The sequence below is a fragment of the Cervus canadensis genome, chromosome 33, assembly GCF_019320065.1.
Source record: "Cervus canadensis isolate Bull #8, Minnesota chromosome 33, ASM1932006v1, whole genome shotgun sequence".
Lineage (NCBI taxonomy): Eukaryota > Metazoa > Chordata > Mammalia > Artiodactyla > Cervidae > Cervus > Cervus canadensis.
The window spans coordinates 12,190,288-12,211,317 of NC_057418.1; the positions used below are offsets into that span (position 1 = coordinate 12,190,288).

At 37.1% G+C, this 21,030-nt stretch overlaps 1 protein-coding gene across 5 annotated transcripts in view; it reads right to left on the reverse strand.

Moving 5' to 3' along the window:
* Positions 1–21,030, reverse strand: part of REPS1 (RALBP1 associated Eps domain containing 1) — an 87,976-nt gene that overhangs the window by 2,752 nt on the left and 64,194 nt on the right. For 3 of the 5 annotated variants that reach the window (XM_043457000.1, XM_043457003.1, XM_043457004.1), the window contains 8 exons: positions 19,580–19,667; positions 18,714–18,815; positions 8,241–8,313; positions 6,712–6,830; positions 5,801–5,865; positions 3,862–4,047; positions 2,613–2,708; positions 602–750 (listed from right to left, as the gene is read on the reverse strand). In XM_043457000.1, coding sequence (XP_043312935.1) covers positions 602–750; positions 2,613–2,708; positions 3,862–4,047; positions 5,801–5,865; positions 6,712–6,830; positions 8,241–8,313; positions 18,714–18,815; positions 19,580–19,667 — 878 coding nt within the window. The remainder of the gene's footprint in view (positions 1–601; positions 751–2,612; positions 2,709–3,861; positions 4,048–5,800; positions 5,866–6,711; positions 6,831–8,240; positions 8,314–18,713; positions 18,816–19,579; positions 19,668–21,030) is intronic. The other 2 variants (XM_043457001.1, XM_043457005.1) reach the window with 1 other exon arrangement.

Consider the following 21,030-nt stretch of genomic DNA (forward strand, 5'->3'; position numbering starts at 1 on the left):
ACCTTGCTTGATCAGTTTTAAAGCTCAACCAAAAACTACTAAGCTTCAGAGGCTTAGTTACTGTAGTTATTGATTTAGTGACTTTTCTGTAGAATCACCTGAGTTTAAGTCAGTGCAGAGCAGGAATAAGCAAACTTTTTCTATAAATGGTCAGATAGTAAGTATTTTAAGCTTTGCAGACCATACCATTTCTGCTGAATATTCTGTTTTTCGTATCTTTTCTTTTTCTCTTTTTAAACAAAAATGTAAAAACCCTTACAAAAACTGGCCATAGGTTGACTTTGGCCCATGAGCTCTAGCTTGCCAATTCTTGCTTCTAGAACAACCATAGTTAAAACATCAGTGTTACTGAGCGATATAAAAATTTTTTAAGTCTGCTCTAGGATTTGTAACTTGAGTTGAACTTAATAACAGAAGGGGGGGAAAAGTGGGAAGAATATTCCACTTACTTATAAATGAGCAAACTCTCAAAGGGGAACAGTGGAGGACCTGTGCTCAACTACAGGACCAGTCTGACCATAATTCCCTTCTGTTTAATATTTTTAATTACTGTGCAATTTGTTTCCAGGAATTACACATGTTTAGGAACAGCTTTGATTACCGAGGAATAGAAGGTTGTGATGCAAGAACAGCAGCTAGGACGCCTGTCTTCTGTGTATGTTCATCAACTTCTGGCCTTAATTCATCTTCTGATTTTAATCTCCTTCGAACAGGCTTAGGTGGTGGAGCAAGAGGTGTTGTGCCTTTGCTCTGGGAGACAAGAATTTCATGAATAATAAGCATTTCTTAAAGACATTTGTGGTTTGTTAGCACTTTGCCAACATCATATGCTTTCTTTAAGCCTTCCCTTCTCTAAAAATTATGGGTCACTTGTCCTACTTTAAAGCAATTTATATATTTGTGGCAACAGCTAACTTAAATTACAATGGGAAAGAATGTTCCTAGTGACATCGCAACTGTAAATGTACCTATTAAGACAAAATTTTTTACAGGGTGACATAACAAGCTCCTCAAGGCCCGAATTCTGTGACTCAAGGCTGTAATATTCAGTTTTAACATAACACACTCAATATGTATCTGTTCAATAACTATAAAAGGCAGTCTCCAGAAACATGCATCCAGTATCACCACAGGGTTTTCTAGTCACATATCCTAAGATGTATTATCTTAATGAATAATTTATAAAGAAGTGGAAAACCAGGCAATTCTTTAAAAAATCTTTCATTAAGATATACAATAACTCTTAAAAATGAGTGGCTGTTTTATTGGAGATCTGTCCTCAACAGAATCAAATATAACAGCCTGGTATTTACTATAACCTGATCTGACCTGTTAATAAATAAAAACAAGAGTCAACTGCCATCCCTTTGGTTAAATGCTATTTTTAATCTATTGCCATTTACTGACAAAATAAAATTCACTATTAAAAAAATTACAGAAGTATTAACAGTAAAAAAAAAAAAAAACAAACCAGTGCCCAGAAAGTAGTATTTACATACTTTCAGAAACACTCACTGTTTTAATGACTACTGGGGATGTCTCAATGATAACAAAAAAAGTGACCATAATTCCTTTCTCAAGAAGTGTCCTGTTATCTGCAATGTACTTTGAAATGCAAACAACAGATAAGAAGGACTGATATAGAGAGAAGGATGCAGATATAAAGCAAGTATATTAACACAAGGAAAAACGTTATAGTTTTCTATTTCTTTAATTCTGTATTTATATGAAATGAAGAACATTCACTAAACATACTGATAGTCATTTCGTTATATATGTAAGTCAAATAATTATGTTGTACACCTTAAACTGTGTTGTGTATCAATTATATCTTAATAAAACTGGAAGAAAAATATAGTAAATATTAATGGTACAATCAAGGTGTGGCTTTATTGTACAATATAAAATTCTTCCAACTTTTCTGTATGGTTAAAATTTTTCACAATAAATTTTTGGGAAAAAAGTATTCCTAAGACAGCTAAAAAAAGAACAGAGAGTATAACATTAACTTTGCCAAGTCACTTCAGTCGTGTCTGACTCTGTGCGACCCCACAGACGGCAGCCCACCAGGCTCTGCCGTCCCTGGGATTCTCCAGGCAAGAACACTAGAGTGGGTTGCCATTTCCTTCCCCAATGAAAGTGAAAAGGGAAAGTGAAGTCGCTCAGGTCATGTCTGACTCCTAGTGACCCCATGGACTGCAGCCTACCAGGCTCCTCCGTCCATGGGATTTTCTAGGCAAGAGTACTAGAGTAGGTTGCCATTGCCTTCCCCCAGTATTAACCTTAGAGGGTTGATAATCTTTCCCTGTTATACACTCAGAACTGAAGTAACAGAAACTGAGTATGACAAAAAAGGAAGTTCTACTTTATGTACTTGAAACAACGTAATAACCACACAAAATCTGAGAACCTATGGCACGTATTAATACAAATGACAGGCTATCATCTCTACCTCTAGGTGGATTGTGTTCTGAGACACGCTATATGTATTACAGTTTAAGGCAGTGAAACGGGTTAGATGATCTCTAACTTTATTTCTAAGATTTTTCAAATTATATCATACAATTTTTATATGCATAAAACAATCAATACTATAAAAGACTTTTGTATACCACATTGGCGGGAGCACTAGCAGCTGTCTTTTCTTCAATTTTACTATCTGTTTTGGCAACGCGAAGAGAACTTGCGGGATCAGAAGCTTTTTCAACCTAGAGATGAGTATATTATTATTACAAATTATATATAAGTAACATACATATATGAATAAATATGTAAGTGGCAGATCAGAGCGTAAAATGTTTAGAAAACATTCATTCTAACAGTAAGAAGCTCAGATGAAGATGAGAGGAGTTTGAGACTACCCTGTGAAATGATCATGCATCTGCCCCTTTAGGGCAGAGAGGGAAGAGAATACATCTCTGAGGGGATGGCGGACAAAGTCTGGGAAGTTCTTTGGCTGGGGGAGGGTACGTACAAGTACCCCCTGCACACCGCTACTCCCACCTCAGGCCCAGTCTGCCTTCCTGGAGGTGCAGCCCATTTCCCTAGTAGCCCCAGGCCAGGTGGAAAGTTATAGGTTTGAAGAACTAGCTGGCAGAAAACTTCCCATGGACCAAACCTGTAAGAACTCTTTATGTAAATTATGCCAGTCAAACATCAGTTTTTTAAATCTATTAGAGAAGATCAGTATAAACTGGAATAATCAGAGCAAACTTCAGAATTCCCCTGTTCCCTCCAACTCCATATTTACACTTATGAGGACAGGGATTCTTGTCCCTCTTACAGAAGTTTTTGCTGCTAGAACCAAACAGTCCCCCAGAACACTGGCTGCAAAGATGAAATTCTGGCATCCTGTGGTCTGTAAGTCTGTCTAACTGATGTGACTTACTCCCACACAATTTTCACCAAATCACAATCAAATGCTTAGCATTAAGAGGCAACCCCATAAACTGACTTATTCTCATACAAACCGAGTGTAGCTATGGCAACCACAGCTTCTCCTTATACAGAAATCTTTGAATCACACAATCAGATGCTCAGCATTAAAATGCAACCCCCAGAACAGTGTTTTAGCCAAAACCAGATGGTTGCATCTTTTCATGTGACATCTACCCTTCACCCAGATATTGATTCTTACTAAGCATTTTATGCAACCAGCAGGTGGTCTGAGGCCAGTAAGAAATTGAGAAGCATTGATCTACGGAATATAAACCCTCTAAAAGCAGGAACAGCAGGTATTTTACTCACTGATGTCCCTTCTATTATCTGCTCTTTTAGGGGTTCCTCTGTTTCAAGACTGGCTTATGAGCACAATATTGGAAGATTCCCAGCAGAAAATTAGAGAAGCTCTTGAAAACTGACCGGCAAGACCTCTGGATGTTTCTCGGCTTCATCATCTTGTTCTTCATTTACATTTGATGCAGCAAATACTTCAAATTGGCTGAAATCTGCAAAATTTGGTTGTTCTGGTATCTGCTGAGGTGAGGTACTAGTGTGAGTTATTAGGCCATCGGCATCCACTGGGCGATGCACAACGGGACCAGGAGCCTATAGGAGGGTTTAGGATATAGGAGCAAATGTTTTACTGATCTTAGTGTCACAGAGAGCCTTCTTTTTCTTTGAAAATTTATTATAAGGATGGTCTGATTTATTAGCTGAAAATTCAGGAAGGTGAGCTACAGTAACATTTAGCTCTAAAAAACCTTGAGTGAAATGCCAAGACAGTAAAAAATTAAGATAACAAATCTCCAAATAAAAAAATACTTTATTTAACAAAGTTCTTACTGCCAAGAATGTGCAACAAAGGAGACAAGTTCTGGTCTTAATCTCTGATTCTCTCCTTGCATCTATTTTTTTCTTACTTAGGTTGCTGCATAATGGTTCATTATTTTAAAAGGCAGGTTTTAAAAATGTTTCACTATGTTTCTAAAAAGACTATTATCTCTAAAGTGTGAAAACCAGTGCTCTCGCCACTCTCCAGCACTCCAGTGCACTCGCCTTCAATCTGTCCTCCACCCTTTTACAAGATCAATTCTCCTAAAGTCTCCATTTGAAAACTAAATGTATTGAGTACCTATACTTTTGACCAAACAAATAAGGTCCATCCCTAACAAAGCTGATAATCTAGTGCAGGACATGAGGGAAGTAAACAAGGGATAAGATACAGTGTGAGTTCTGTGGCAGAGGAAGCGCAGCAAGCTAAAGGAATGCATCTGAAGTCTCTCCCCTGCTGGCCCTTAGAAAACTCTCCCCATCCTGCAAGAAAAACTCCACCGTCGTAGTATGACAGAGGAGATGCTCTGTCATTTCCTCACCTCTTCAATTTTATTCCCCATCACTCTAGTTGTACTGAACTCAATAGCTTTTCCTTGAAGAATATGCCAGGCCTACCTTACCCTCTGTGCCACTCCTTCTGGTTGTAATGCCTTCTCCTTAAGAACTAGTATTTTATCGTTCAAGTCTCTGCTTACGTCTAACTTCCTTCATTTTACTTGACTTTTTCAGTGTGATCCCTGATGTTACTAGCTAGGACATCTATGCTAAAACATTTTATAAGTATGTCTACTATAGCATTTCTATTATAACTGCTTACAGGTCTGTTTTTCCCACTAGACTGGTTCTTGAGTCAAGAGATAATTCACTCCGTTTTACACCTTAATACAGTAAAAGTATTTTCATTGGCCCTTTAGATAAAATAAATACTGGAATATTCAAATTTCTGTATCTTTTGACAATTAGGAAACCATATATTTAGCTACAAATAACCAATTTCATTATAAGAATCTAACTCAGAAAAATCAACCAAATTCATTCATGTAAAAATGTAGCCAGTCAGTCACATAAAACTAAGTTACAAACTAGAATCTACTTTGGAACATAATAGTTTTATGCAGATGAAAGAACTTTGACCTGTTAGTTGTGCAACACTTTATTCACTGATGCAGGAACACATCCAGGGAGATGCAGGGAGGTGACCTTGAGTCACTACTAGATCCAGGACATACATGACACACTCCCTATCCCTCAATCTATTGATTCTTCTTCTAAACCCTCCTTTGTCGAGACACTATCATTTGGTTCACTTCTAAGCTTCTTTGAAAAAACAACCCAAATCATTATTGGAATTCTTATCCTCTAAGAAAAGACCTAGCTTCTCCGAATTAAATAGGCATTAAGAATGACAGTTAGGCAATTCCCGATTTTCAAAATAATTATAGAATAGTATCAAAGACCTAACAGATAAACTGACCAAGGGGACTATAATAACTGATGCTTACTAATGAAGACTTAGGAGAATTACCTGGGAGGGCTGTGGTCTTGGAGGCACTGCAGGAGGTTGGGCAACAACTCCAGCCTGTTGCTGTCCTGTGTGAATACACAAATCTTCTTTTTGTAAATATATATAATTACTTTGCCAGTAAAGCAGAAAGGCTGAATGAATGTGATCAAATGATAAAGATTTCAAATGCCAATGTATAGTACTGGAAGCCCAATCCATCTCATCAGACTGTCCGGATACAGTTGAATCTCACAGCCTCTTCTCAGACCCCACTTCCCTGGCTCTAGTGCACACAGTGCTGGTCTTGGTCCTCCCCGTCCCAGTAACACTACACGTTCTTGGTCTTCTCCCCACCTTTCTGACTACTTCTAGCTATCAAATATGAAGACTTCCAAATTTCTTCTTTCCATTTAGCATTTTAGTCTACCATTTCTATGTAAATGATTCTCAAATAATAGATCAATCTTGCTTAGCCCATAGGTCCAGCGGCCTGTCTATTTCTTTCTCATCATTCCAAACACATAATATCAAAAACAGACCATCATCACCCTCTATCCTAACTTTTCTACTTTGACCAACAGTAAGACCAGTCATATAAAAACTGAACCCTCTGAGTAAGTTATGACTCCTCTCTCCCCTCTGTCATGTAAGACCTATTAGCTTTTCCTCCTTAATATCTCCACATAAAATCTTTTTTTTTAATCTCTTGTGGCATCTCTCAGGTTACCATCTTTATCATTTGAACTCACATTTTAGACAGTCATTAAAAAAAATAAATTCCCTCACCTGATACTTTTTCAATTTAAAATTTTTCTTCAGATAAATATCAAAAAATAAGAGAAAACAAAATACTGTGTATCTTTAATCAACTAAATATATTTAACAATTTAACATATTTAATTTAATTTGTATCACAGTTCTCTAACCCCTACCTGTTGAGACGGAAAAGGTCCGATTCATGTCTAAAGATGATGATCTAGAATGAGAGGGCTGAGGCCGTGGTGGTGGGGGTGGAGGTGCGGTGTTTTCAGGCGACGTTCCTGAATGAGACCTGCAAAAGTGGCCCCATTACAACTGGTCATGTTATTGATATTGCAGCTTTTCTTTTTAAGCAATCAAACTTAGCTAGGCAGCAAAGGATCTTATTGGAGTGACATTTTCTCCAGAGGGTACACAGGTATTAACAATGAATAGAGTATTATTTATGATGTGCATTCAACAAGCAGTTACTTAATACAGCAAATAATCTTCTAATTATACATTTAACAAAATTTAAAGAACTTTAAAAAAAGTTATTAACATGAATTCAAGGTAGACTACTAACCTAGCGTAATGTTTTCATATTCAGTTAAAGGCAATATTAGTCTGAAAAGCTGTTTTCAAAGAAGAGAAACTTTACTTGCAGATACGGTTAGCTTTCAACGTATTTAAATTTGGTAAGCTGAGGTATACTTTGGCTCAACTATGTGAGATGCCATCTCATCTTAAAATCACTCATTTTAGAGGTGATTATACTCATGTTCACTCACCCTGGAGATCTGCTATTAGCCACTAAAGTCTTCTATATTCTGAAGAATCTCATGGACTAAGACAATCTGATCCTCACTTATAGGAATAAAAAGGAGACTAAAATCCCAAATGAGAACCTTAAGACATATGAAGAAGCAACCTTCTGACTGTGTGAGCTCTTGGAGAGTCTACGTTACCAGTCTCTCCATACACCCTCCAAGTGTGTGGCAAAAGACTCTCACAATGTATGAAAAGCAGCAGAGAAAGATGCTTCTGTCCTGTGCAGTTTTGAGAGGATGGTGAAGCCCTGGGAGACAGACCCCTTGCCACCTCACCCTATCCCGTATCATTTTTGTCTGTGCCTGAAATGTTAACATGTGACACAGGTCTTCAGGATGGGTAGGTAGCCCAACACTGGCCTGCGTGTCCAGATGACATTTTAGAACACCAAATTCTTTTGGTACTTGTCCCATTCGGCTCTAAGAGGAAACCTGCACATTTCATACTTAAAGAGACTCTCACTGCTCAGCTACAAAAAAAGGACTGTATTAAACCAAGTGCAAAGAAGTTATCAGTTTATTTTAAACCTTCCACAGAACACCATGAAGACAACGATTCCTTTTGCTTTGCTTTGCTTTGGAAAGAATAAAAATCATTTCCCTTTTACATAAATCAATTGGTAACTTGACAGCATTTAGAGAAGTGAAGAACTGAGAAAAATAACTTATGCATGCATGCATGCTAAATCACTTCAGTCGTGTCCGACTCTGTGCAACCCCATGGACAGCAGCCCACCAGGCTCCACTGTCCACGGGATTCCCCAGACAAGAATACTGGATGGGTTGCCATTTCCTTCTCCGAAAATAATTTATACTTGGTTTCAAATAATTTTCAATATTAAAATGTAACAAAATACTTTAATTATGCTTTTTTAATTAACAGAAACACTAACCTTTGACGAGTTACGTTGTTTCCAATCTGTTCTGGATCCGAAGTAAAAGAGTCTGAACTACTGTACCCATCTGCTGATAAATGGGATATATCCTATTTAATAATAATCATTTCCTTACTTTTTATTCTATATGCCCTAAACAGGTAACTGAATTACTGTTTCAAACCAGGGATATTCAAAGATTGGCCAACAGGTTAGTGTTTCACCAGTGTATTACTAACCATAAAAGATTAGATATAAATCAAATAAATGGTGTACTTATACAACAAAATACTATGCACAGAGAGAAATTAAAATCTAGAAATGTTACCATTTGATAATAGAGAAATATTCAAAATTAGTTACACAGAAGCAGGGCAGAAAATAGTACATATATCACAATTTCATTTCATATAAAAATATAACATGCACAAAGTAAAGATTCAGGTTGACAATGAATGTTAATTATGGTCATTTGTGGAACAGTGAGATTATAATTTGTATTTTCTTATTTTTGTTTATTAATTTCTACAAGTGTGAATAGTTTTTATAAAGAAAAAAATTCATTTTAAAGGATAAATTAGAAGCATTTTAAGTTAAAAAGTGAACTTAAAAATTGTTAATGTAAATTTTAAAAAAATTGATAAAGGAATAAATTGTGCTTAGACAATGATAAAGCTTATGAAATTAAACAGAGGGTACCAATTTTTCACCTGAGGACATATTTTCAATTTCCTCAAAATCTTATAAAGGAGCAGAGAATCCCAGAATCAGACTAACAGTTATGAAACAATAAAGAAGTTTTAAAACAGAAACTCTAGGGATAATCTGAGGAAATACTACTAAATACCTCTCAAGAGTTATAAATTCAAGGAACTGGTTATTTGGTTTAGTTTCATTTCAAAGTGTATCCCACTTCTTTTTCCTGTCAAATCACTGAGAAGTTTACTAATTGGTACAGGAATGATGCTAAAATTAACACATTCCCATTTGGACATTGTTAACAGGCATCTCAGACTGAACACGTCCAAAACTGAATTCCTACCCTTTCTCCCACAAATCTTCTACTACAACAGACTTCTTCAGTTTCCAGTTGCTCTGGCTAACATCCCTTGAATCACCCTGATTCCCATGCCCCTACCCCTCACATCCTGTATCACAAAGGTAAGCAAATCCTGTGGTCTTTTCCTACCAAAATCTAGCCAGAATCTGACCACTTCTTAGCACTTCTACTGCTACCACCCTAGGCCAAGCCATCATCTTCTCTTGCCTGTATTAATATAACTGTTTCCTAAAACGGTCTTTCCCTGTTTGAATTCTTGCCTTTTTCTGGTCTATTACCAATATAGCAGCCAGAATGATCTTGTTAAAAAAGGAAAGTCAGAAAAAAAAAAAAAAAAAAGGAAAGTCAGGTTACATCACTTCTCCATTCAGAAACCTTCTAAATGGCATTTCATCTTTCTCGGTAGAAGTCAGTCTTATACTGCTCCCCAGTTACTATTCTCCCACATGCTAGTTCTAGTTCTGGTGTTTGCTGGCTGTTTCCAGTAGATATAAAGAAGGCATCTTCCCTAAACCAGGGCTCCATATTGGCTATTCCTTTGGCCTAAAACGTCCTTCCTTAAGATACTCACACAGTTAAATTCATCTCCTTCAAATTTTAACTCAAATGCTACTTTTTGGTAAGGCTTTCTTTGATCCCCTTACTTAAACTGTCACTCCCCCTCCCCTTTCACAACTTAATTTTTATCCAGGGTGTTAACTATATCCTAAGATACAAGTTATTTTTATTTTATTTTTCTGTTATCTCCCCTACAGAATGCAAGCTTCATAAGGGCAAAGAATTTTTTGTTTTGTTTACTGCTGAATACTCAGTGTCTAGAACAGAGCCTGACACATATTAATAGTATTCCATTAACAATGACTGAATGAACATGTACACAGTTTCCTGTGAGAGGAAGAAAGGAGTTAGTGGGGAAGAGCTAGCGGAGAGGGGTGGCCAACAGGAGGCAGGCCTTGAAGCAGGTGCAGTGGCAGTAGGCATCCGTTTATTAATACAGAAGGTACAGGTCTTTAAAAGGATTGACTATTCCCTACATTATCCAGTGAAGATAATACTAAATGGTTATATATTCAAATAATTCAGATGCTAAATGTAGACAAGGATAAGAGAAGATGGCAGAGGAGCAGGAGGAAGTGGAGTACACCTCTCTTCACAGATGCATCAAGAATACATCTTCAGATGCAGAAGATCTTGCAGAGCACCAGCTTAGAGTTAGTAGGAGTCCCTGACCACCAGAAAGGAATATACAGATTCACACAAAACTGGGTAGGACAAAGAAGGGAAGGGAAGAGGAGGAGAGTTAGCACAACTGAACCTGTGCCCAGCAGGCGGGGAAGTGGAAGAAGGAGTGATATCCCCATATCAGGGCAATCGGTTGGGACAAAGGAGAAGCATCTGAGACTGCTGGAGAGTGAAGGAGCTGATCTGTGACAGTCTGAATGGCGTGAGAACCACACCGACAATCTGTGCCGTGGCCCTACATAGCCCAGGCAGGGACACAAGTCCGCCAGAACGCAGAGCAGCTGGGAGCTGGAGCGTAAGCGCAATCCCAGGGCAAGGACTGCTGCTGACTTTGGGGAAACAGCCTGAAGGGATGCGAAGGAGGAGATCGCTGTGGGGAATGCCTTTGGAATAAAGTCAGGCAGCAGTGCTACTGCTGAGTCCCACACAAGGAGCGGGACCATCACTTCTCTCCCCACACGCTGGCATGAGCAGCTGAGTAACAGGGGAATACCCCAGAGAAGGTGGCCATTTGAGTGCCTGACATGCCAAGCAACAGAGAAGGACCCCCATCAGCCCCTTGGAATGTCAGCTGCCAGAAGCTAGAAAAAGATTCTAACAGCACCATATCTCCCGTGCCCGTGGCTGCCAGCTTCCCTGCATACCTGGTGCCATCAGAGTCCCTGTGACCTAAGCCGTCATACCACCTCCACACCTGGTCCTCCCTGGGGCAGACCCAAGTCCTAGAGGGCAGCCTCAGGAACTAATTCTTGTAAATGACCCACAAGCAGAGGTGGGGATAAAACCACAATTGAGCTCCAGGGGCAGAGTGGACAAGAAAGAGGGCTGAAAACCTTTTCACCAGCTATACGAGCTAGAGATTATATCCACATGGATCAACTAGGCAGACTCTTGTGTCTATGGAATGCATAGAAGGATGAGTGTATCCACAAAACAAAAGGCCCTAGCTCTGACAGCTGTGGACACTGGAGGCAAGAACCTACAGGAGTAGAACTAGATTCGAGTCTGTGCTGTCCCCACAGCTGGTCTAGAGACCAGCTCCCCCAACACTGGAGGGCTTCCTAGCAAGGTGGAAGTGGACTGTGAATCACAGTAGGGGAAAGGATGCTGACAGTTGAGACCTGAGAAAAACATTTATTATTATTCTTATATTTTGATTTGTTCTGTAGTTGATTCTGGTTTTCTTTCCTCTGATGCTGTGCCTGTTGACTTCATTATTATTTTATCTATTTAAGCTTTTGAGAATTTTTTAAAAACACATTTTATTTCCTTCATATACATCTATCTCTACATTGGCTTTTTGCAGATCTGTGGGGCTTTTTCTTTTTTGTTGTTGTTTCGTGTTGTTTCCTTCTTCTTTATTATATATAAATTATACATAATAAGATATATATATTATTTATATATTCAGTTCAGTTCAGTTGCTCAGTCGTGTCCGACTCTTTGCGACCCCATGAATCGCAGCATGCCAGGCCTCCCTGTCCATCACAAACTCCCAGAGTCTACCCAAACTCATGTCCATCGAGTCGGTGATGCCATCCAGCCATCTCATCCTCTGTCGTCCCCTTCTCCTCCTGCCCCCAATCCCTCCCAGCATCAGGATCTTTTCCAATGAGTCAACGCTTCACATGAGGTGGTCAAAGTATTGGAGTTTCAGCTTCAGCATCAGTCCTTCCAATGAACACCCAGGACTGATCTCCCTTAGGACAGACTGGTTGGATCTCCCTTGCAGTCCAAGGGACTCTCAAGAGTCTTCTTCAACACCACAGTTCAAAAGCATCAATTCTTCAGCACTCAGCTTTCTTCACAGTCCAACTCTCACATCCATACATGACCACTGGAAAAACCGTAACCTTGACTAGACGGACCTTTGTTGGCAAAGTAATGTCTCTGCTTTTTAATATGCTATCTAGGTTGGTCATAACTTTCCTTCCAAGGAGTAAGCGTCTTTTTAATTTCATGGCTGCAATCACCATCTGCAGTGATTTTGGAGCCCAAAAAAATAAAGTCTGACACTGTTTCCACTGTCTCCCCATCTATTTGCCATGAAGTGATGGGACCGGATGCCATGATCTTAGTTTTCTGAATGTTGAGCTTTAAGTCAACTTTTTCACTCTCCTCTTTCACTTTCATCAAGAGGCTTTTTAGTTCCTCTTATATACATACAATATATACACTATTGTATACAATATATTCTTTTTATAGATATTGAATATATATACATATATATAGACTATACAATAAGATTATTATGTATATATTCTTTTTTATATATAAATCTTTTTTATATACTTTAACTGTACTTTTCTATTTTTTTCTTTCTTTTATCATGTTTGTCAGTTTGTTTGCTTTATTCCTCAGCTGGCTCTCTTCTTTGGTCCTGTTTTCTGTTTAGTTAGTGCTGTTTTAATTTGTTGATGTCACTTATGGTTTCCTTTGCTCACAGGGTCACTCTCTTGTACTTCGTTTTCTTTGCACTATTTTGGTTTTGTGTGTGTATGTCCCTTTGTTTCTGTTACTATTTGTCTGATTTTGCATTTACCATTTGTCTGGGGTTGTTTTTTGTGTGTGTTTGTTTTAATCTCCTTTATTGCCATAACAAACAGCTTGTGGGATTCTGGTTCCTGGATGAGAGATTGGGCCTGAGCCTCTGGGTTGGAAGCACTGAGTCCAGGACACTAGACGGCCAGAGAATTCCTGATCCCAGGGAGTATTAATTAGCGAGAACGCCCACGAAGGCCGCTTCCTGGATCCGAGACCCGGCACCACTCAACTGCCGGCAGCACCCAGTGAAGGGCACCTTACCCAAACAACAAGCAAGACCTCAAGAGGAGACAGGCTTCCCACAGAATCCCAACACACACCACTCACACAGCCCTGCTAGTTAGAGGGGGAAAAATACCTCCTCCCACCAGAAGGCAAGCACAAGTCCCTCCCAACATGCAGCCTACACAAACCACTGGACCAACCACACCCACTGATGGCAAGACCAAAAATAAGAGAGGATATGTCAAACACAGAAAGTTAGATACCATGAAAAAACAGAGAAATATTGTGCAAATTTAGGAACAAGGTAAAAACCCACAACACCAAATAAACAAAGAGGAAACAGGCCAACTACCTGAAAAAGAATTCAGAGTAATGATAGTAAAGATGATCCACAATCTCAGAAATAGAATGGAGAAAATGCAAGTCATTTAACACACTTAACAATGACCCAGAAGAAACAAAGAGTAAACAGAGACAATTACTGAAATTAAAAATAATCTACAGGGAATCAATAGCAGAACAACTGAAGCCGAAGAATGAACTGAAAGACAGAATAAGTGAAAATAACTACTGAAGAGCAGGATAATCACAAAAGAATGAGAAGAACTGGGGATAGTCTCAGAGACTGCTGGAATAATATTAAACTACCCACTCCAGTATTCTGGCCTGAAGAATTCCATGGACTGTGTTGTAAAATATTAAACACACCAACATTCAAATTAAGGGGTCCCAGAAGAAGAGAAAAAGAAAGGGTCTGAGAAAATTTTTTAGGAGATTATAGTTGAAAACTTGCCTAACATGTGAAAGGAAATAGCCAATCAAGTCCAAGAAGCACAGAGAGTTTCATAAAGGATAAATCCAAGGAGAATCATGCTGAGACACATATTAATCAAACTGACAAAAATTAAACAAAAAGAAAAAATATTAAAAGCAGTAAGGGAAAAGCAACAAGTAACATACAAGGGAAACTCCATATAGTTAACAGCTGATCTTTCAACAGAAACTCTACAGGTCAGAGGCAATGGCAGGATATATTTAAAGTAATAAAAGGGAAAAATCTATGACCAACATTACACTACCCAGCAATAATCTCATTCAAAATTGATAGAGAAGTTAAAAGCTTTACAGATAAAAGTTAAGAGAATTTAGCACCACCAAATCAGCTTTACAACAAATGCTAAAGAGACGTCTATAGGCAGGAAACACAGGAGAAGGAGAACACGAAAACAGTAAGAAAATACCAATAGGAATACATGCATCAACAGCTACTTTTAATGTAAATGGATTCAATGCTCCAACCAAAAGACACAGACTGGCTGAATGGCTACAAAAACAAGACCTGTATATAAGCTGTCTACAAGAGACCTACTTCAGACCTAGAGATATATATGGACTGAAAGTGAAAGGATGGAAGAAGATATACCATGCAAATGGAAACTGAAAGAAAGCTGGAGTAACTATTCTTATATCAGACAAAATAGACCTTAATATAAAGGATATTACAAAGAGTAACAGGACACTACATGATGATCAAGGGATCAATCCAAGAAGACATAGCAATTGTAAATATTTACACACCCAAAATAGGAGCATCTCAATACATAAGGCAAACACTAACAGTCATAAAAGGGGAAACTGACAGTAATACAATTAGTAGGGGACTTTAACACCCCACATACACGAATGGACAGGTCATCAAAACAAAAAATTAATAAGGAAACATAAGCCTTCAATGACACAGTAGACCAGATGGATCTAACTGTTATCTTTAGGGCATTCCATCCAAATGCAGAAGAATAAGCCTTGTTCTCAAGTGCACAAGGAACATTCTCCAGGGTAGATCACATCTTGGGTCATAAATCAAGCCTTGGTAAATTTAAGAGAACTGAAATTATATCAAGCATCTTTTCTGACCACAGTGCTATGAGACTAGATTATCAACTGCAGGGAAAAAAAGCTGTAAAAAACACAAACACACGGGGATTAAATAATATGTTTTTAAATAAGCAACAGGTTACTGAAGAAATAAAAGGGGAAATAAACAAATACCTAGAAAAACAAATGATAATGAAAACATGATGACTCAATACTTATGTGATGCTGCAAAAGCAGTTTTAAAAGGGAAGTTTATAGAAATAGAGTCCTACCTCAAGAAAAAAGAAATACATTGAATAGACAATCTAACCTTACATCTAGAGCAATTGGAAAAATAAGGAAAAAAATCTCAAAGTTAACAGAAGGAAAGAAATCATAAAGATCAGAGAATAAAAAAAAATAAAGGGAAGAACAGCAAAAATCAGTAAAACTAAAAGCTGGTTCTTCGAGCAGATGAACAAAATTGACAAATCGTTAGCCAGACTCATCAAGAAAAAATGGAGAAGACTCAAATCAACAAAATTAGAAATGAAAAAGAAGAGGTTACAACAGACAATGCAGAAATACAAAGGATCATAACAGACTATTACGAGCAACAATATGCCAATAAAATGGACAATCTGAAAGAAATGAACAGATACTTAGGAAAGTTCAACCTTCCAAGACTGAACCAGGAAGAAATTAAAATTTTGAACAAGTCAATCATAAGCACTGAAATTGAAACTGTGATCAAAAATCTCCCAAAAAACAAAAGTCAGATGGCTTCACAGGTAAATTCTATCAAATGTTTTGAGAAGAGCTATCCTTCTCAAACTCTTCCAAAAATTGCAGAGGAAGGAACACTTCCAAACTCATTCTATGAGGTTACCATCATCCTGACACCAAAACCAGACAAGGAAATCACAAAAACAGAAAATTACAGTCCATATCACTGATGAACATAGGATGTAAAAATCCTCAACAAAATTCTAGCAAACACAATCCAGCAACACATTAAAAGGATCATACACCAAGATCAAATTAGGTTTATCCCAGGGATGCCAGACTTCTCCAATATATGCAAATCAATCAATGTGATATACCATATTAACAAATTAAAAGATAAAAATCATATGATAATCTCAACAAATGCAGAAAAAGCTTTTGACAAAATTCAGCACACATTTATGATAAAACTTTCCAGAAAATTGGAATAGAAGGAACCTTTCTCAAGTAATAAAGGTCATATATGATAAACCCACAGCAAACATTATTCTCAATGGTGAAAAACTGAAAGCATCTCCTTGAAGATCAAGAAGATTGATAAGGGTGCCCACCCTCATCACTATTATTAACAACATAGCTTTGGAAGTCCTAGCCACGGCAATCAGAGAAGAAAAAGAAATAAAAGGAACCATACTGGAAAAGAAGAAGTAAAATTCTGTTTGCAGATGACATGATTCTCTACATACAAAACCCTAAAGATACCATCAGAAAATCACTAGAGCTAATTGGTGAATTTAGTAAAGTCACAGGATACAAAATTAATACACAGAAATCCCTTGCATTCCTATGCACTAAGAATGAAAAATCAGAAAAAGAAATTAAGGAAACAATCCCAATCACCACTGCAACAAAAAGAATAAAACACCCAGGAATAAACCTACCTAAGGAAATATAAAAGCAATATATGAAAATCTATTAAGACACTGATGAAGTCAAAGACAACATAAACAGATGAAGAGATATACCATGTTCTTTCTTGGATTGGAAGAATCAATATTGTGAAAATGATGATAGTACCCAAAGCAATCTACAGATTCAAAGCAATCCTTATCAAATTACCAATGACGTTTTTTACAGAACTAGAAGAAAAAAAATCCACAATTTGTATGGTCACACAAAGACCCTGAACAGCCAAAGCAAACCTGAGACAGAATGGCATTGGAGGGACCACCCTCCCTGACTTCAGACGATGCTACAATGTACAGTCATCCAGGCAGTGTGGTGCCGGCACAGAGACAGAAATACAAACCAACGGTACAAGACAGAAAGCCCAGAGATAAACCCACACACCTATGGGCAGGTGTGACAAAGGATGCAAGACTTTATCTTTGACAGAGGAGGCTAGACTATAGGATGAAAAGTCTTTTATCGAAAAGATAGTATCTTCAATAAGTGGGGCTGGGAAAACTGGACAGCTATGTGTAAAAGAAGGAATTAGAACACTTCCTAAAACCACATACAAAGATAAACTCGAAATGGATTAAAGACCTAAATGTGAAACCAGAAACTATAAAATTCTTAGAGGAAAACATAGGCAGAACACTCTTTGACATAAATCATATCAAGATCCACTATGACCCACCTCCTAGAGTAATGGAAATAAAAAGAAAAATATACAAATGAGACCTAATTAAACTTAAAAGCTTTGGCACAGCAAAGGGAAACCACAAACAGGATTTAAAGACAACCCTCAGAACAGGAGAAAATAACTGCAAATGAAGCAACTGATAAAGGATTCATCTCCAAAATATACAAGCAACTCATGCAGCTCAGTATCAAAAAAACCAACAAACCAATCAAAAACCGAGCAGAAGACATAAACATACATTTCTCCAAAGAAGACATACAGATGACTAGTAAACATATGAAAAATGCTCAACATCAATTATTATTAGAAAAATGCAATCAAAACTACAATGAGGTATCATTACCACACCAGTCATAATGGCCACCATCAAAAAATGTACAAAAAATGCTGGAGAGAATGTGGAAAAAAAGGAACCCTCTTGCACTCTTGGTGGGAATGCAAACTGATATAGCCACTATAGAGAACAGTATGGAGATTTCTTTAAAAACTAGTAATTAAACTACCATATGACCCAGCAATCCCACTACTGGGCATACACCCTGAGAAAACTATAACCGAAAAAAACACATGTATTGCAATGTTCACTTCAGACACAGAAGCAACCTAGATCTCTGTAGAAAGACGAGTGGATAAAGAAGTTGTGGTACAAATATACAATTGAATATTACTCAGCCATAACAATGAACGAGTTTGAGCCAGATCTAGTGAGATGGATGAACCTAGAACCATTTATACAGAGTGAAATAAGTCAGAAGGAGAAAAATATCATATATTAATGCATATATATGGAATCTAGAAAAGTGGTATTGATGAACCTATTTGCAGGGCAGGAAAAGAGACTCAGAAAACAGGCTTATGGACACAGTGTGGGCAGAAGAGGGTGGGATGAATTGAGAGAGTAGCATTGAAATACAAACATTATCATATGTAAAACATATAGCTAATGGGAAGTTGCTGTATATCACAGGGAGTGCAACCTGGTGCTCTGTGATAACCTGGAGGGATGGGCGGGGATGGGGTGGGATGGAGTGGGAGGGAGGCAGGGAACACATGTATGTATACCTATGAATGATTCATGTTGACGCATGGCAGAAACCAACACACCACTGTAAAACAATTATCCTCCAATTAGAAATAAATTAATTAACAAAATAAATCTCACATGGAAAATGTAATTCTCTCTTTCACTTACCTACAGTATTTCCAGAAGCAAATTTCACTGATGAATTTATCTTATTTTCTTCTGAAAGGTCAGATGTTTTCACAAGCAATGGGCTAGTGGGATTAGTATGATCTACGAGAGAATTAATACGTAAACATACAAGATATAGGTACCTGAATTAATAAATTCATAAACCTCAGAGTATAAGACAAGACTTAATTTTAATACTCTGAAGAAGTAGCAAGTAAATCCGTGAAATATAAGACAAAGTAATATTTTAATAGGATAAATATAAACCTGTTTATATAGAATTTGTTATCTGCCACAACAGAAGATACCTTATAATAAAAAATCAAGCTGCATGTTCATACATTGTTAATTTTATCCCTTAGGGCAATTAGTTAAATAAAGCACCACACAAACAACCGTAAAGTAATTAATTTATTGTTGTTGACCTACATAGAAAACAAATCTACTTTTGAGAGACCCTAACTAAAACATTTAATCTAAAATGAGAAGAAACTTCAAGAATTAAAGCAAAATAAACAATTTCAAAGACAAAATTCATTTTAACATATACCTCTTCAGTTAAAATTTGAACACATTTTCAATGTAGATCTGTAAGCATGATCATTAAAATACAGAGGGTATTAGAAAAGTCACGTTTTCCAAGCGTCCTTATTTAAAATTTTATAAATTAAATTCAATAATTTGCTTAAATTAAAAAATATACACATAGTACATATATTGCCATAGAAAGTACTATGTTAAAAATAAGTAATTAGCAAAAGGAATCTGAACTCAGAATGATTGCTTGTGTATTTTGGTTTGACGCAAACCTAAAATATTAACACAACACACGAAACTAAAAAACAACCCAGCAACAGTTTCCTTACCACTGCCAGTTCTCTTAAGTTCCATTTCCTGCATGTGGATTTTGCTTGGAGTCATACGAATGGGAACTGGATGAACAATAGCAGTATCCTACAGACAAATAAGAGGACATACAGAATTTGTATTAAAAATGTCAAGTAGATACCATGAAATAACCAAAACTAACACTTCAAAAACTAGTGGACAGAGTTCTCATTCACACTAAGCTAAGCATGAGAATTTTTTAATTAAAAATTCCAGAATTATATTTAAAAAATCAAGCTTACTATATATGCTTAGGAATCTGATTTGTTTTATAAAAAGTACATTTTAACTTTGAATGATTAAAGATGTGAAGAAAAAATTGGTCTTACACACTTCACGACAATATTCAAAGGCAAACTGTGAAATGATATGAGAATCCAAAGACTGAGTAACAGATTGAACTCATTCACTAAACTGCTCAAGAAAACTTGACACTCTTCTTTTTCATGTATAAAACAAAGTTAATGAAATGCCCGTCATATTGTGGGCACAATACATACTTTATACAGATTAGTTCCACAGAACTTTGCATGTTTAAAATTCATGCATAAAACTTCCACAAAGGAATTCATTTTTTAAGTTAGGATAAGTAACACTCCTACTCTAATACTTAAACTTTTCATGACTATAATAAATCTGATAATCTTCAACTTAAGTCATGAGTGGCAAAGCTAGTTAGAGCAGTTAAGGAACTGCTAGAACAAATTTCTGAAAAGACTGAAAAGTGTACAAGGCGCCGGTATGGCAGCCTCTCCAAATGGGAAGGAAGACAGAAAGGTGCATATGGGAAGCCAGGCAGGCCTGGCCCTGGGAGCTGAGCCACCCAGGGGAGGAACCAGAACAGGATCAAGCAACTGGCTTAATGGCAACAGACCAGCTGAAAAACATGGCTACTTCTACGAGTAGCTACGTTCAGCTCCTTCTATCAGGAGCTGGCTCATATTTTGAATGTGCTGCTGCTAAAGACAACCTGAGATCCTTAAATTTTGAATACCTTGTAATGAATTTATAATTTAGTATAAAGAATAATGACCTTTCAATTTAAGTTAGACACCGTTTTGGTGACAGTATTAGGTAACACCACAGAAAGTTGAGTTCCAACATACCATCTCCTGTTTTATAGGTCTCCTTGGTTAATTCTCATAATCTCTAAATTCAAACCATTAATAACAAATGAATTCCTTATTGCAATTCTATGGATAAATCCATTAACAGTAATTTCCTGTCCCCATACCAGTGAGACTCTGGACAAATAGTTATCTACTATCTAACAAAACTGAACTAACCTTTCACCTACAACTCTAAAATTATAGTTATAAAAGATGAATATAATAGATGGATAAAAGTTTATAGATTTCTCACATAATAATGAGTCATACTCAGAAAGTTATTAACAATAACTCTAGATGTTGTTTGTTTATAGGTATAA